General features: G+C 51.1%; 1 protein-coding gene across 1 annotated transcript in view; it reads left to right on the plus strand.

The window, feature by feature from the left end:
- CACNA1I (calcium voltage-gated channel subunit alpha1 I) overlaps positions 1-18066 on the plus strand; it is a gene marked incomplete at both ends in the record, with an annotated part of 103387 nt that overhangs the window by 16855 nt on the left and 68466 nt on the right. Inside the window, 2 exons of the mRNA XM_082666860.1 lie at positions 1082-1193; positions 2766-2899. Coding sequence (XP_082522986.1) covers positions 1082-1193; positions 2766-2899 — 246 coding nt within the window. The remainder of the gene's footprint in view (positions 1-1081; positions 1194-2765; positions 2900-18066) is intronic.

Below are 18066 nucleotides of genomic sequence, written 5' to 3' on the forward strand. Positions count from 1 at the left end.
CCATAGCTACATCTGAGCTCAGGGCAAGGGCTTTGAAATTGATGGTCCAGGGCTTTCATTTGAGGACACTCAAGAATCTTGGGCGTCAGAGTGGGCAGCGCCTAGAGAGATTGACTGAATCACAACAGACATTTACTGAACTCCTCCTAGATGCCTGTCCCTGTCAGGGCTGTGAATGTAACCCCCCGTCCCCCTGGAATGTCGGTTCTAGTAGTCGATAAAGACCATGAGCATATCAGCAAGATAACTTATGAATGACCCAGGCCCTCAGGTCCCTTCGAGCTCTGGCCCCCCCGGTTCTAGGACTCTAGGTGGATTGGGAGGGGTGGGGCTGAACATCAGTGGGCTGTGTTCTAAGACTGGGCAGGAGCCAGTCAGGAAGGAGGAGGGTGTTAGTGAGGAGAGCGGCCTGGCCTGGGGAGCCCACTCGTCTGGGTCCAAGCACGTGCCCCTGAGGCCCTGCCCAAGGCTGGTGGCTGCAGGAGACCTTCTGCCCGGACAGGCCCGAGGCGGCTGAGCCCCACCCCGCCTGGTGCAGGGACTGGGGAGGGCCTAGGCACAGACGTGCCTGAGTCTGGTCATGAGTTGTAACGCAGCCACAGGAGAGGAGAGAAGGACAGGGTGTCCAGCCAATCTCAGCCACACTGGGCGGGCCCTCTGCAGGCTTCAGCTCCAGGGGTCGGGCAGAGATGGCGGGGCCGTGGGTTGTGGAGACGAAGGATGGTCAGAGAAGGGAGGCAAAGACAGTCAGAGGGAGGTGGTCAGAGACAGGGCGGCTGGGGTGGTCCGGAGATGGCTCGCCAGCTGGGCCTCTGGGGACCTCTCCCTTTCTGGGTCTGAGGGGAACTCCCAGGCTGGGGCAAGGCGGTGGCTTGGTGGGGTTTGGGTTCCCTGGCGGATTTGGCACATGTGGCCCTGTCTGTTGTGAGAGGGGTGGGCCGGCTCCAAGGCCTCCAAGGTCTTTGAAAATGTGGGCGTTGACCCATCAGGGGAGGCACCTGTAGGGAAATGGGGTGGCCCTGTGTTTGTGGTGGGTGGTGCACACGGTCCCCCAGCGGTTTTGTCCTTGACTTGTGCGCACGTGGTTTGAATGTATCAGCATGCTGGTGATCCTGCTGAACTGCGTGACACTTGGCATGTACCAGCCGTGCGACGACATGGACTGCCTGTCAGAACGCTGCAAGATCCTACAGGTGAGGCCGGCTGCCATGCCCCGCCCCTCCTGCCATGCCCCGCCCATTCTCGCCATGCCCCGCCCATTCTCGCCATGCCCCGCCCCACCCTGCCCAGCCACATCTTCACCACGTGGCCTGCCCTCTCTCTTGTCCTCTTCTTCCTCACTCCCAGCTGGTCTTACCCATTTCCCTTCCATCCTCTCTATCTCGAGGTCTCTGCCCTAGTCCACGCGCCCTTTATCTCCCACCGTCAGCTTCCTCCTGTTCTCCCCACCCCTACCCCCCATCCAGTAAAGCACAAGTGACTGGACTCTCCCTGCAGAAAGCCTGCCCTTTGCTCCCAGTGCTCATGGAATAAAGGCCAAGCTCCATAACTCTGTCTATGCCTTTAGGAGTGGCCTCCTGGACCTCTCCTGTTCTCATCTCACCGAGGTTCCAGATGGAGGCCTGACGTTTGGCCCCTGTGGCACATGTATACCCACAGTGCAGGGTGTTAGGTTTATACCCATTTTACAGATGTGTAAACATCCAATTCTGTCTCCCTGAGAAAGTCAGATTCCTCCTGGGAGGAATTGCCCTCTGCTTCCTGTGTTCCCACAGGACTCAGCAGTTTCCAAGCAGCCCAAAGCCTCAGGTTCCCTTGGGGCACTAGTCAAAGATCCAGACCCCTGACCCATCCGAAACCGGTAGAATTAGAATCTCTGGGGTGGGTCTGGGGTCCAAGTGGGTAACATGCTCCTCAGCGAGCCCCAGGGCCCTGGGTAGAGTGAGAACCAGTTAGCCTCGGTGGATACTAGGCTGGCTTCCCTACCAGGTGGTGAGTTTACTGAGCACTCGCCTCTGTGTCCCCAGCACCCAGCCTGTGTGCTGCCCACAGAAGGTGCTCAGCACCCACTTGTTGAATTGACTGTAGCCCTCATTGATCTTGGGAAGAGGAAGTCCACCCAGGCCCCGTCCTCAGGAAATATACACTCACCTGAGCCCGTGACTAGGGACATACTGGGAGCCTCCTTTCTGAGCGGAAGAAGGCAGCACTGAGACCTGTGCCCACTGGGGTGTCAGGCCTGTCTTGAGAAAGCTCCTTCCATGTAGGTTTTGGAGTCAGATAGACCCGAGTGTCATTTCTGGTCTGCCATTCACTGCTGTGTGACCTGTGGCAAGTCACTTAAACAATCTGGCCTCCAGTTTCCTCATCTGTAAAATGGGAGCATTCATGGGGTCATTGTGAGAATCGAAGAGGTCAAGTGTCTAGCCCAGGGCATGGCGATTATCAGGTAGACCCCCTTTGCCCCACTCCCATCTGGGTCCCTTGTCATTACGCTTGCGTTTAGGGAACAAATAGAGTGGGCTGGATGACCCTGGGCAAGCTCATTCCCCATTCTGGGCCTCAGTCTCCTCGTCTGTGAAATGACTCCATTGGATGAGGATCTCTGAGGTTCTCTCCCTGCCTAGGAGAAGAAGTTTCCAGGTCTTTCCCTGGCCCCTCGTGTCCGTGCCCACGTTCACACCTCGCAGCATGGCTCTGACCCTGGGTCCTGCTCCAGAGCCTCATGCTGTCCCTTGCTTCTTCCCTTCCTCCTGCCCCTGCAGGTCTTTGATGACTTCATCTTTGTCTTCTTTGCCATGGAAATGGTGCTCAAGATGGTGGCCCTGGGCATTTTTGGCAAGAAGTGCTACCTTGGGGACACATGGAACCGACTGGATTTCTTCATTGTCATGGCAGGGTAGGTCCTAGCCTCTGGTACATGCCAGACATAATTTGAATAATCCCTGGGGCTTCTTGGTAATATTGATGAAGCTGTGTGGTATTGTCTGGGTCCTTCCTGGATGCCTGCAAAGAAAGGAATTATGTCCCTTCCCTGAATGGCCTGGACAGACAGACATTCATACCTCCCCATTCGGGTAAATCATGTGTCTTCCTGCACTGTCAGCTGATACTGGGTCTGTTTTATACTAACTACGACCTTGAGAAAGCCACTTAACCTCTCTAAGCCTCAGTTTCCTCATCTGTGAAATGGAGATAATATAATGAATAGTAGCTACATCAAAGTGAACACCCAATAAATGTTAGCTATTATTATTTAAAATATTTATTTGTTTTTTTGGCTGTGCACACGGGAGCTCCGTTGCCGCGTGCAGGATCTTTAGTTGAGGCATGCGGGATCTTTAGTTGCAGCATGCGGGTTCTAGTTCCCTTACCAGGGATCGAACCTGGGCCCCCTGCACTGGGAGCATGGAGTCTTAACCACTGGACCACCAGGGAAATCGCAGCTATTATTATTATTATTATATCAATCTAGATCACTCGGCAAGTCAGAGATCCAGCACAGACTCAAGTACTGTCTGACTCCAAACTGTGGTTATTTCTGCCAAGACTTAAGCTACAGTCAGAGAGAGGCCAGGTGACAACTCAGCTTGTTTGGAGCATTTTGGACTCTGCTCTGTGCCTTGTCCTTGCTTTCCTGGGTCAAACCAGGCTGGTGGCCCATTCACACATTCATCCAACAGCCAGGGGTTGACTGAGCTCCTACTAAGGGTCAGCACTGTCCTTGATGTGGGGTATGGAGGATGGCAAACCCAGACATAGGCCTTGTCCTTCCCAACTACCGTCTGGAAAGAGGCATCCAGCAGCCACATGGGTGAACGTGCCACAGGCTAAGACCAGAGCTCTGGGAAAATGTTATGATTTTCTGAGAGCATTTCTGGGCCAGGCTGCAGGCTCGGGAGCTTGAGGACTTGCCTGAGGAGGTGACACACACATAAGAGCTGAAGGATGAGCAGGTGTTAACCATGCCCAGTAATGGTCAATATGGCAGAGGTGAGAAGGGGGGAGACAAAAAGGCTGGAGGCCCACGAGTGTGTGTGTGAATGTATACACGTGTCAGTATCTGTGAGAGCATGTACATTTGCATATGTGTGCATGCCAGCATACGTGTGTGATGCCCTTGAGAAGGGGCAGGGAGGGTGGCCAGGCACATGGCTGAGATGGGGAATTGCTATCACCAAGTATATGCTGAATTCCACAGATGAGTCCTGAAGGGCAGTGGTTCACTCACTGGTGTTCTTTAAAATGTGACAGCTCTTCTGAGTATCCTTTCCTCAGAGCTGTATTCAGTTTCACAACCACATTATCAGCGATGATTTAGACCAAACTAGAGGTTAATGCTGGGATTCCTATGCTGGGAGATGTGTCACCCGTTTGTCAAATTCTTCATTCTCATTTTGGTTTGGCTGGAGGACATCCTTAAGTAGTTTTTTTTAAAAAGAAAAGGTGTTTGGATAGTGTCATCTTTCAGTCTTGCCTGTCCAAACATATATTCCTTTGATCTTTGTGGGTGAAGGGCAGTTTTTGTCTGTACTGTTCTAGAGTCATAGTTTTTCTCCCTCAGAACCCTGCCCATGATACCAGCCAAATCAACACCATAGTATTGCAGCTGAGGCCACTATAGATCTGGTTCTTTTTTCTTGGGAGACAGCCTGCTTTTTCCTTGCTAGAAGCTTGTAGGTTTTCTCCTCACCTTCAGAATTCAGAGATTTCACAAGGGCAGGTGTAAGTGAAGAACTGCTCCCTGTGGGGCCTTTTGGAACTCAAGACTCATGTATTCCTTCAAGTCAGAAAAAAAAATCTTCTGTATCTTCTTTGGTGATTGCCCATCCTTCTCTGCTCTCTCCTGGAATTCCCAGTAAGCGGTTATTTCCCTCCTCTATTCTCTGCATTTTTCCTCATTTCTCTCACAGATTTCATCTGTACTTGGAGAGAATTCCTTGACTCGGCCTTCTGAATCACTAACGATGTCCTTTTCTCCATTTACTGCCCCTAATGGAAGCGTTCCTCTCCTCTGTGTCTTTTTAATTCCCAGGATTGCTTCTGGCTCTTGAATTTATTTTTCAGAGCAGCTTATTTTAATGGATGCATTATTCGCTCGTATCTCTTTATAGATACAAGTCAGCCTTCTTAAAAGTCCTTTCCTGATCCTAAAGTCAAAGTGTAATTTCCAAAAAGTTAAAAAAAAAATTACCCTCACACAAATCTTAGAAGGAACCTGTATCACAGATTTATCCAACTCATTAATGAGGAACAAGCAGGATGGTAATCAGCAGAATTAGGAAGACAGGCACTGGAGAAAAAATGTGGGGATAAGAGGCAGTTAGAATCAAAGCTGGTTAACAGCCTTATAAGGTCATAAAACATAACCTTTGGGGTTATCTTTCATATTGGGCAGAAATCACTTACATGTTTGATAGAATTCACCTGTGAAGCTATCTGGTCCTGGACTTTTGTTTGTTGGAAGATTTTTAATCACAGTTTCAATTTCATTACTTGTGATTGGTCTGTTCATATTTTCTATTTCTTCCTGGTTCAGTCTTGGAAGGTTATACCTTTCTAAGAATTTGTCCAATTCTTCCAGGTTGTCCATATTATTGGCATAGAGTTGCTTGTAGCAGTCTCTTAGGATGCTTTGTATTTCTGCGGTGTCTGTTGTAACTTCTCCTTTTTCATTTCTAAGTTTATTGATTTGAGTCCTCTCCATCTTTTTCTTGATGAGTCTGGCAAATGGTTTATCAATTTTGTTTATCTTCTCAAAGAACCAGCTTTTAGTTTTATTGATCTTTGCTATTGTTTTCTTTGTTTCTATTTCATTTATTTCTGCTCTGATCTTTATGATTTCTTTCCTTCTGCTAACTTTGGGTTTTGTTTGTTCTTCTTTCTCTAGTTCCTTTAGGTGTAAGGTTAGACTGTTTATTTGAGATTTTTCTTGTTTCTTGAGGTAGGCTTGTATAGCTATAAACTTCCCTCTTAGAACTGCTTTTGCTGCATCCCATAGGTTTTGGATCATCATGTTTTCATTGTCATTTGTCTCTAGGTAGTTTTTGACTTCCTCTTTGATTTCTTCAGTGATCTCTTGGTTATTTAGTAACGTATTGTTTAGCCTCCATGTGTTTGTGTTTTTTACATTTTTTTCTCTGTAATTCATTTCTGATCTCATAGCGTTGTGGCCAGAAAAGATGCTTGATATGATTTCAATTTTCTTAAATTTACTGAGGCTTGATTTGTGACCCAAGATGTGATCTATCCTGGAGAATGTTCTGTGCACGTTTGAGAAGAAAGTGTAATCTGCTGTTTTTGGATGGAATGTCCCATAAATATCAATTAAATCTATCTGGTCTATTGTGTCATTTAAAGCTTCTGTTTCCTTATTTATTTTCATTTTGGATGATCTGTCCATTGGGGTCAGTGAGGTGTTAAAGTCCCCCACTATTATTGTGTTACTGTCAATTTCCTCTTTTATAGCTGCTAGCAGTTGCCTTATGTATTGAGGTGCTACTATGTTGGGTGCATATATATTTATAATTGTTTTATCTTCTTCTTGGATCGATCCCTTGATCATTATGTAGTGTCCTTCCTTGTCTCTTGTAACATTCTTTATTTTAAAGTCTATTTTATCTGATATGAGTATTGCTACTCCAGCTTTCTTTTGATTTCCATTTGCATGGAATATCTTTTTCCATCCCCTCACTTTCAGTCTGTATGTGTCCCTAGGTCTGAAGTGGGTCTCTTGTAGACAGCATATATACGAATCTTATTTTTGTATCCATTCAGCAAGCCTGTGTCTTTTGGTTGGAGCATTTAATCCATTCACGTTTAAGGTAATTATCAATATGTATGTTCCTATGACCATTTTCTTAATTGTTTTGGACTTGTTTTTGTAGGTCCTTTGCTTCTCTTGTGTTTCCCACTTAGAGAAGTTCCTTTAGCATTTGTTGTAGAGCTGGTTCAGTGGTACTGAATCCTCTTAGCTTCTGCTTGTCTGTAAAGCTTTTGATTTCTCCATTGAATCTGAATGAGATCCTTGCCAGGTAGAGTAATCTTGGTTGTAGGTTCTTCCCTTTCATCACTTTAAGTATATCATGTCACTCCCTTCTGGCTTGTAGAGTTTCTGCTGAGAAATCAGCTGTTAACCTTATGGGAGTTCCCTTGTATGTTATTTGTCGTTTTTCCCTTGCTGCTTTCAATACTTTGTCTTTAATTTTCGCCAGTTTGATTACTATGTGTCTCGGCGTGTTTCTCCTTGGGTTTATCCTGTATGGGACTCGCTGCGCTTCCTGGACTTGGGTGGCTATTTCCTTTTCCACGTTAGGGAAGTTTTTGAATATAATCTCTTCAAATATTTTCTCCCGTCCTTTCTCTCTCTCTCTCCTTCTGGGACCCCTATAATGCAAACGTTGTTGCGTTTAATGTTGTCCCAGAGGTCTCTTAGGCTGTCTTCATTTCTTTTCATTCTTTTTTCTTTATTCTCTTCTGCAGCAGTGAATTCCACCATTCTGTCTTCCAGGTCACTTACCCGTTCTTCTGCCTCAGTTATTCTGCTATTGATTCCTTCTAGTGTAGTTTTCATTTCAGTTATTGTATTGTTCATCTCTGTTTGTTTGTTCTTTAATTCTTCTAGGTGTTTGTTAAACATTTCTTGCATCTTCTCGATCTTTGCCTCTATTCTTTTTCTGAGGTCCTGGATCATCTTCACTATCATTATTCTGAATTCTTTTTCTGGAAGGTTGCCTATCTCCACTTCATTTAGTTGTTTTTTGGGGTTTTATCTTGTTCCTTCATCTGGTACATAGCCCTCTGCCTTTTCATCTTGTCTGTCTTTCTGTGAATGTGGTTTTTGTTCCACAGTCTGCAGGATTGTAGTTCTTCTTGCTTCTGCTGTCTTCCCTCTCAGAAATCACTTACAAATATTTCTGAGTTTACATGTAATTGCACAGCAGCCAAATTGTTAATTAATGGTAAAGAGTGAATCAAACAAAGGTATATTCCCCTAGATGATGAAATAATCCTTAGATAGGTCTGTTAAATAATGCTCTAAATGACATTGTGAGAAATACTGCCCTCCCTTTGCTGTATTTCCATGTTTTAGGATAATTTTTCTTAACTCCTGTTTCAGGGAAGTCTTTTTTTTTTAAGTCAGTACTGCATGATTTATTTATTTATTTCTTTTGGCTGTGCTGGGTCTTCGTTGCTGTGCACGGGCTTTCTCTAGTTGCAGTGAGCAGGGGCTACTCTCCTTCGCGGTGCGCAGGCTTCTCATTGCGGTGGCTTCTCTTGTTGCGGAGCACGGGCTCTAGGCACACAGGCTTCAGTATTGCAGCCTGTGGGCTCAGTAGTTGTGGCACACGGGCCCCAGAGCACATTGGCTTCAGTAGTTGCGGCGCATGGGCTCAGTAATTGTGGCGTGTGGGCTCTAGAGCTTGGGCTCAGTTGCCCCGCAGCATGTGGGATCTTCCCGGACCAGGAATTGAACCGGCGTCCCCTGCGTTGGAAGGCAGATTCTTAACCATTGGACCGCCAAGGAGGTGCCCCCACTCCGCCCTTTTGACTTGAAGAGTCTCCTCTATTGCTTAGTGACTCCCCTCACCGTCTGCTCATATTTATAAATAAAGACAAGGAAGATCTAAGCTGGGCAGAGTGAGGAGCTGGCCTGGCTTCAGCACTGTGGCGAGGTCTCCGTTTGATGTCTTCTCTTGGTCCTTGGGGTGGGGTCCACTGGCCAGCATCCTCCTGGGAGTCAGGGAGGGCTGGGTGCATATGGAGTCCCCTAGGGCCCCATGCTTGCTTTAATGCTCTGCTTTCACCATTTTGAAACTCTTAATACGTTTTGAACAAGCGGCCCTACGTTTTCGCTTAGCACTGGGCCCTGCAAATTACGTAGCCAGTCCTGGCTTAGGGGGCGGGTTCAATGAAGACATTTTATGAGTCACGAACAGCCCCGTGTGGGATGCTGGGAGCTCTGGTGACCCAGACCTACCCCTGTCCTGGGTCCTTCCTGTCCTTTGTGCCTAGGGATGGTGTGGGTGCAGAGGGCAGGATGGGAAGCCGCAAGCCTGGACTCCAGAGCCCAACCCCGCCCCCCCAGTCCCACCCAAGCTCGCAGCTATAAATGTCTTGTTTCCCGAGTAACCGGCCTGTCATCCCGAGGCTGATTTCTTCCTTCCTGCTCCTCCTCTTCCCCAAATTACTGGCTCCCTCTTCAAGCGATGGAGGTTCTGTACCCCTGTACTGGAAGGTTCCTTAGAGGTCAGAGCCTTCACCTCCACATCCATTCGGCCCCTGCTTGTGTGCTGCCACTGGGGGCAACTCACAAGGCAGCCGATTGCAAACTGGGACAGCCTAATGTGCTAGGAAGTTCTTTCACGAAGCTGAAATTTGTCTTCCGGTAGCTCCCACCTGATGGGACCATTCATTCACTTACTCATTCACAAAATCAGCATTTATTGAGCACCTACTACACGCCAGGTGCTGTGCAGCGGGGACACGAGAGGAACAAGACAGATGCTGCTGTGATTTCATGGAGCTCCCGATTTAGAAAATGGATACAAAACAGATAATAAAGTTCTAAATAACTTCGAAATTGGGACCAATGTTGTTGCAAAGAAATATAGAAGGGCCATGAGGGTGTGGAATGGGGGCCTGATTTAGATGGCGGGGGAGGGTTAGTATACGGCTTCCTGAGGAAGAGAGGCCGGGCCGGGGGCGGGGTGGGGAGGGGTGTGTGCAAGAGCTGACCAGGCAGGGGGTGGGGGAGGGTGTCTGTCAGAGCCCAGGAATCTGGGGCATGGGTGAGTGCTGAGAGATGAAGCCAGAGACGGGGCAGTGGCCTGATCACACAGAGGGGCCTGGAGCGCGTGGGCAGGTGCCTCCCCGCAGACTCATGGCAGCCTTCACTAATTGGAAAGCGGCTCATATCCTCCCTGAGTCTCCCCAGCATCTCCCATCATGTGTCAAAGGACAGGTGGGTGGCCTCACCTGCTGGACATACTTCAGGCTGTCTTGGTCCCTGGCTGGGGAGCAGGACCCCAACTTTCCAATGATGACTTATGGGGGGAGAGAAGGGACTGCCCTTGCCCCAGGGTCATGTGGGATCATGGTGACCTGTGAGGGGCTGTGCTACCTACCACCCCTGGGTCGTGCTCACTTTCCAAGCCAGGTCTCTCCCACCCTGGAACTAAACACAGTTGATCTTTTTTTTAAACCACAAATACCAAACTTTGCATTTATTGTTATTAGTTTCACCTTACAGTGATATCTTGGAGTCTTGATTCAGTCACTCACTACATTTATTTTCTGTGTTTGATCAGCCCAGGACAGTGAGCCCTGTGGCACCTCACTAGAGACTCTCTTCCAGTGTGTGACAAAGTCCCACTAATCCATGGGTAATAGGGGAACCTACCTCACTGTCTTGTTTAAGCTACGCTTTTCTGCATTATAGTCCATGAGGAGGCAGGGAAATATTCAATGACGTTCTTGTTGAACTTGAGGTTTTCTTTATCTGTATATCTCCCTTGCTGCGTCAAGCTGGTAATACTACCGCCTCCCCTAACCAACAACATGAAGTGGCCGTTGACGTCTGTGGGGAGGGGCCTGGGTGCGTCTGTTAAAACCTTCCCCAAGGATTCTGATGACTGGTGTCTGTGGTGGGGTTGAGCCAGGGCTCTAGGGCTGGGCTGTAGGGACCTTTCCAGAATGAGGCTGAGCCAGAGCCCTTGCCAAGGGCATGGCTGGTGTGGGCCCCGCCTTGGAAGAGTGCAGGGCACAGTAATGGCCTTGAGTCTGATGTCCCTTGAAAGCTTCTGACTATGATGGTATCCTGGAAAGGACCTCGGTGTAGAAAATGGAGCAGCCGAGGGATGTGCAACCTCCCCAGTCCTCAAACATACGTTCAGCCTTGGACCCCTTCTTAGTGCTCCTCAAAATTCAGAGAGTGACAGGATTACTGGGGCACATGTTAAAATATAGATTCTTGGGCCTCACCCAAGGGATCTAGACCCAGCAGGTACGGAGGGCCTAGGAATCTGCATTATACGCAAATGCCCAGGTGGCCCTGATGCAAGTGGGTCTAGTTCATTTGACCCTCACAGAGCCCCTCATTGGGAGTGCTTCAAGTGGAGAGCATGACTCCCACTTCTGGAAGCCGCAGGAACGGGGAGAGGCATGGGGAGGGCTCCATCTCTGATCTGTGTCCAGGATCTGAATTAATGCTCATGACAAGCAGATGTGCTGTGTCAACGGAACAGTGGGGACTCCTTGTAAGACTTTCTATCATCGTGAATAATATTAACACAAATAGCAGTAATGTCTGGAACTCTGCACCTTGGCCAGGGAGGGAGAAGGAGAGGCTGGACCAGGATCTATCCCACCCTGGAAACAGCTTCTCCCGAGAGTGCGTGGGGAACAGTTTCTCCAGCCTGACTCTTCCAGGCTCTCGGGAAACAAAATGTCAGTAAGGATTGTTCCTTATCCCTGGACTAGAGCTTTCTAGGAAGATCAGGGAGACGTGTCCCCTCTGTGACTGCTTGCTGAGAGTTCCTATTGTCCAAAGTGCCCCATCAGTGGGACTTTAAAAAGCAAAGGGAATTGAATCCTCTTAGGCATTATCCAGGTGATAAAAATAAGGGCATCTACTGTTTGCTGAGCACTCAGCTTGGGCCCGATGCTCTGCATTATCTGGCTTCATCTTCAGACCAGCTCTGCGAGGGAGGGACTGTGGTCAGTTCCATTTCACAGATGAGGCACAGGGACAGGGAGTGACCTGCCCGAGGTCATGGACTGGTAAGGAGCAGAGTCAGGAGTTGAATCCAGGCAGCTTGGCTCCATGGGCTGGGATCAAATCCTGGTTCTGTGTAACTTGCTGGCTGTATTTGTCAGGGATGCATTTGGCTGCAAGTAACAGAACATATGACCAACAGTGACTTGTGCAAATCCTGGGGTGTTTTGTCTGACATAACATGATGTTCTGAGGTCAGTGGTTACCAGTGATGGCTCTGTGATGTGGGGGCTGATGTCCTTGTGATTTTCCAGGTCTTCCTCTCATGGTCACAAGGTGGCTGTTGAAGCTGTGGGCATCGTGTCTGCACTGAAGGCAGAAAGGATGAAGGGAGACAGGGCTATGCCAGCCGCACCTGTCTACTTGGATCTGGAAAACAGCATTTTCTTTTCTAGATCCTTCCCCTGTCCCAGCATGCTTGGCCAGAACTGGATCTCATGGCCATCCTTAGCTGCAAGGGAAGCTAGGAAAATAGAAAACATCATTGAATTTGGGTAAATCAACCAAGAATCGTTCCCTGGGGCCAGGCAAGATTGGAAGACGAGAGAAAGCGTATTGGGTGGGCAGCTCTCCGGGTCTGCCACACGCCTCTCCTAGGGCCTGAGTTTCTTTGTCTGCTCTTGGCCAAAGCTGTGGCCCCACCATGTCTCCAAGTCCTGGTTGGAGCCTTGGGAGCACTACCTGGGTGCACATGATCTGTTGAGAAATCTAAAGTCAATTACCAACCTGTGTAAGCTCCACAGAGGCCCACGCCCGCCAGCAGACCCGCTGTGGTTACCAGCATCAGAGAGTCACCACTGGGCTGTTTCCAGAAGCCTTTGCTGCCGGCCTCCCTCCTGCATGGCTCTGTGTGTGTGATCTCTGGGTCAGGGAAGCACTCCACGTGCCAGCAGGCCTAGGGCATCCTCCTGGCTCTGCCGCTGACTTTACACCCTGCTTTATCCTGGGCTCTACAGGTCTGTCTGCTCCAAGGCCTGCATGCTGTGGGGCAGGGCTGAGGCTGAGCCATTGACCTGGAGTCCCTGGAGCCTGGCCCTGAGCCAGCGTGGCGGAGAGGCTCCATGACATGTTTGTTTTGTATCTTTGTGTCCAGTCGCTGCAGAGCTGGGGGATCTGGGGTCATTTTCTTGTAGCCGAAATGGCCCTTGGGTGGGTGTGGACCTGGGAAAGTTCCAGGGAGAATCCTGGTGTGGATGCTTTTTCATCTGCATATGGAGAAAAGTGGGAGGGAGGGAGAGAGTGATGATCACTGCTCTGGTCCGTTTCCATGGAAACAGGATGCTAGATGTCATGGGGGGCGGGGTAGGGGGTAAATCACCAGAGATTCTCAGGCTACAGGTTGACAAGCCAGACACCAGTCGATCATATATCATTCAGAATTCTCTCAGTTATATGGACAGGAGCCTGCCGAACCTTGTTTAAGGGAGCTTATCATCTCCTTTACTGAAAGTCGAGGGGTCTCTGACTTCAGGGCATGCTTAATCCAGAATCCTGAAAGATGTCACCAGGCAGCGTGTCCTCCCGTCTCACAGCTCTTCTCATTCCTCTGTGTTGACCTCCATCCCTGGCAGCTTTCCTCTCAGTGGCGGGATGGCGGCGGACAGCCCTGAGTGCCCAGCCTCCTCCCTCTGGTTCAACAGAAAGACACCTTTGCTTTCTCAGCCACTCCAACGAGGGCGGAACAGAGCCTCCTTGGCTTGGATCCCTGAACCAATCACTGTAGCCTAAATGCGGCCGCACTCTGATTGGCCAGACCTAGGTCAAGACCCATCCCCTGGCGCTGGGTGTGGGGTCGACGTCTCTCATACCACGTGGCCTAAGAGTGGGGAGGATGGACTTGGAAAATCCCAGGACTGTTACCCTACAAGCAGAGAAGGGTGCTCTAGGTAGGCACAAGCCACTGCTGCTTAGGTAGGTTACCAGAACTAAAGTTTCCTGACTAGGCTGGGCTCTCTTACATCCCCACAGTCCAGAGAACTTGGGGTTGTTAACCTCATTTCCCAGATGGGGAAATGGAGGCTCAGAGAGATTAACAGCCTGCCTCAGGTCACACAGCCCGTATGGACCAGATCTGGGATGTGCTCAGGTACAATCGTCCCCAGAGCCCACGCTCACTCACAGTACGAAGGGTTTTACCTTTTCAGAGGCCAAAATATTCTAGTTGATCTCCCCTGGAGGACTCTCAGAAGGATGTGGGGTGAGTCTCGGAAGAGGGACCTTTCCCTCAAGCTGTGGTAGAGCCGAAAGAATCTCTGTCTGGTTTCCAGCGGCTGCGCCCAACTACCGTGGTGCCAAGACTACCCTGGAGTAAGGGAGCTGAATTTTGCGGGAGGCATATTTGGGATGTGTGCTAAAAAATTATATATCGTTGTTTGCCTGAAGTTCAGACTTAACTGGGCATCCTGTATGTATCTGGCAATTCTACCCAGAGATAAAGTCACTGGAGTGTTGCCACCTGAGTGGAGCCTTGTCGAGAGGTGGTCCAGGGTCTCCTACTGCTGAGGTCCCCAGATTCCTTTGTGGCCCCCAGTTCCCCCTTTACTCTGAACTTGGCCTGAGTTGGTTTCAGTGCATCAGTTTCTTTGTCCAGGGGCTAAAGCAACCCTGTTCTTCTGGCCTCATAGGATTCGTGTGAGGATATATGGTAAAAATGACCCATAAATCATCACACGCTGGCCAAAGTCAAGGGTTAATGTTATCACTCCCTAATTCTCTCTTTCCATTATTTCCTTCCTCTCTCCCTCCACTGAACACCTACTATGTGCTGGGTACCAGCACAGTAGCATAGGCTGGTGGTCTAGTTATCAAGCAACACAGGCCTGAGTCATCACAGAACTGCCTCCTGACAGATGATCTGCCATTTCCAGCATCTCAGCTTCCTTTCCATTAGCTACATCTTACGTTACATTTTAAGAAAGCCCCTGTGGGTCCCTTGTAAAGATTGAGGAAACACCCTATTTTTATCAGCAACACATAAGAATCATCTCCTGGGAGGGGTATTTCCTGGAAATATGTTAAGTCTCAGTCATTTTATGGTGCTTCTTGTCAGCTCCAAGCTTCTTTTTTTTTCTTTTCTGATCTTGTCCCTCAAGTTATTTGTTTGACAAGCTGGCAAGGGAGCCGCCTCCAAGCCAGGCCCTGGGCGGGGGGCTGGGGACTCGGCTAGGACTCTGAGCTGGCCCCTGAGGAACAGGGGCAACGACAGCACCCCTCAGGGCCAGAGCTGCCCTAGTAGAGGCACAGTGGGCCACAGAGCAGGACAGTTCAGTTCTGCCTGGGGGTGGGATCTGGACAGCCGGGAAGGGCACTCCAGGTAGAGGGACTGGCGAGTGAAAAGGCGTGTCAGCTGGAAACAGCATGGTGCACTCTGGGAAACTGAGATGGTGGGTGTCTCTGGACTGCAGGGCAAACGGTGGGCAGTGCTGGGGTCACGGTCAGAGAACTTCCGGAGGCCCTTACTGCCTGGGCTTTCCCCGGCAGGAGGTGGGATCTAGGGAGGGGTTTAAGCAGGCATCATGTGACTCGTGGGCCAGCGTGGACCGAAGCAGCAAATGAGGCTGTGATATAATAATAGCTGGCTCTTTCTTGTGCCAGGCCCTGTCCCAGGCACTGAACCCATATGTGAACGCATTTCACCCTCCCCACACCCCCATGAGGTCAATTCAGTGACTTGCCCAAGGTCACATGGTGCGCTAGCAGCAGAGCTGGGATCGGAAGCCAGGCTCGATGCTCTAACCATGGGGCAGCACTGCCCCATGGCTGTTGGCTCCACTCCACGTGCTGCTGATCCAGTTTACTGGTACTTACTGGCCACCTGGCCAGTTGTGGGAGGTGCTCACGCCTGGCCTGATGACTGATGAGGTGGGGAGGGGTCATGCAGAGCTCTTGGGTCCCCCACTACTCAGCTGGGTGACCTGGGTTCTGTCTGAGCCTCAGCTTCCTCATCTGCATTGGGCGCCGTCATCCCACCGTGGGAAGGGGTGTGAAGTGCTTGGCACATGGCGAGTGCTCTAGAAACCCCTCTGAATCAGCAGGACTCTGAGTTGCCAGTGACAGAAACCCAACTCAAATGACCCCCAAGGCCCAAAGGGCAGGTCCTGGCTCACGTGCCTGGGAAGAATAGAGGGCAGCTCTTGGATCCGGGTGCAGCTGCAGGGAGTGCTCGAACCGTATGGTCAGGATCCTGCTTCTCTCCAGTTCTGGCCTCGGCCTTCCTTTGTGTTGGCAAAACTCTCGGGCCACCACGGAGGCAAGATGGTCATTAGTGCCTCCGGGTTTCCTGGCGGTGGCTTAGCCAGGAAGAGCACCTCTTCCCTGCAGTCCCAGCTCAAGGACTGGCTGCCCCTCATGGCCCATCCTGAGCCAGTCGTGGTGGCCAGGGAATGGTTGTCCACTGGTTGACCAGGCCTGGGTCTCCGGGCCTGTCCCGGGAGCCAGGGGAGCTGGCAGTGGGGCAGGGTGGCCTCTCAGCAGGAATCCATGGGGATGGCCCTGGAGAGCAGATGTCCGCCCTGCCTGCCCACCCTGGCACGGTCCCCACCTCAGCACGGCCACATCCGAGCCCCTCTCTCCAGATGACATGCCACCCGGGAGCTGGGTGCAGTCAGCCTCCTCCTGGGGTGATGTCAGGACGAAAGTGCTCGCTTTAAAGCAAAATTACTTACCTAATTAGGCACTTGGGAGCTGGCAGGAGGCAGTGGGGGTTTTTGTTGATTTTGTTTTTAGACTTTTAGCACTGATGCTGCACCATAAAGTAACCGTGTAATTAGGGTTAATTTCTCGCTCCCGCACGTGGTGTCTTACTTGGGGCCTAAGGGAAGTCAGCCGGGTGGTTATTCACCCGCAGAGCGGCCCTCTTCACTCTCTTTTTTTTTTGGAGGTGGGGGATGCTCCCTTAGCTTTCATCCAGCGGGGAGGAGGAGGAAGGAGGTGGAAGGTGGCTGCTTCTGTCACAGGCATTCTTCATGCTGCATAGATTCCCGGGGCGCCGGCTCTGCGTGGCGGGGCTGGAGCGGGGTGCGTCTGAGGAGAGAGGAGCCGGCCAGCGTCCAGCAGCCGATCAGGCGATGGCTAATGCTGCAGCCCCGCCCTCGCCGGGGGCCCCTGCTGGGACTGCGGCCCAGTTGCAGGGTAACCTGCCCATGACCAGCCCCTCGCTGGCTGTTCCCTCTCCGCTCTCTCTCTCTGTGCCTCCTGGGATCACCCCCGAATAAGCGGCTGCTCCCAAGCCCCTGGCTGAGTCTGCTTTGGGGGAACCCAAACTAGACAGGAGGTGTGAACAGAGTGTGGAAGGAGCCAGAGCAGAGAGGGTTGGATTCAGCCTGCCGTGCAGGGAGGGCGTGAGCAGGGCTTCATGGAGGAGGGCGTCTTGAAGGATGAGAGCGAGGAGAACAGGCAACGCGCAAAGCAAAGGGGGCAGAGAATTGCGTGTTTGCTGAGCTCGGCGGGCCTGGCCTGGTGCCCGAGGTGCATGGAGTAGGGGCAAGGGGTGGGGGGAGGGGGCCGAGGCCAGACTGCAGGGCCTTGAAGGGCAATGGGGAGCCATTGAGGGTTTAAGGCCAGGAGTGACACAGCTAGATTCGAGGGTTTTTTGGCTGCATTGGGTCTTCATTGCTGCGCGCGGGCTTTCTCTAGTTGTGGCGAGCGGGGGCTACTCTTCATTGTGGTGCATGGGCTTCTCATTGCGGTGGCTTCTCTTGTGGAGAACGGGCTCTAGAGCTTGGGCTCAGTAGTTGTGGCGCACGGGCTTAGTTGCTCCGCGGCACGTGGGATCTTCCAGGACCAGGGCTCGAATCTGTGTCCCCTGGATTGGCAGGCGGATTCTTAACCAGTGCACCACCAGGGAAGTCCCTAGATTCGCGTTTTAGGAGGTTTGGACTAACGGAGGATGGGCCGTGTGGAGAGGAAGCAGGGGGCTGCTGCAGCTGTCAGCAGAGAGGGCTGGGTGCTGGAGCTGTCAGTGACTGTCCCGCGTTGGGCTTGTCGGTGCACAGTCACCGTCAGGACAGCGTGATCCCAGGGCAGAGACTTAAACCTGCAGTTCCTACCTCCCGGCTACTCGCTCAGCCCCTCTCTCCCCGGCCTTGTCCAATGTCCAGCTTTCTATCCTCTTCCTCTCAGGGAACGAGAACTACTGGATTCCTCACTGCGCACCTGCTATTTGCTCTTTTTTTTTTTCTTCTTCTTCTGGTACGCGGGCCTCTCACTGCTGTGGCCTCTCCCGTTGCGGAGCACAGGCTCCGGACGCGCAGGCTCAGCGGCCATGGCTCACGGGCCCAGCCGCTCCGCGG

This window comes from Grampus griseus (genome assembly GCF_964374135.1).
Source record: "Grampus griseus genome assembly, chromosome: 11".
Taxonomy (NCBI): Eukaryota; Metazoa; Chordata; class Mammalia; order Artiodactyla; family Delphinidae; genus Grampus; species Grampus griseus.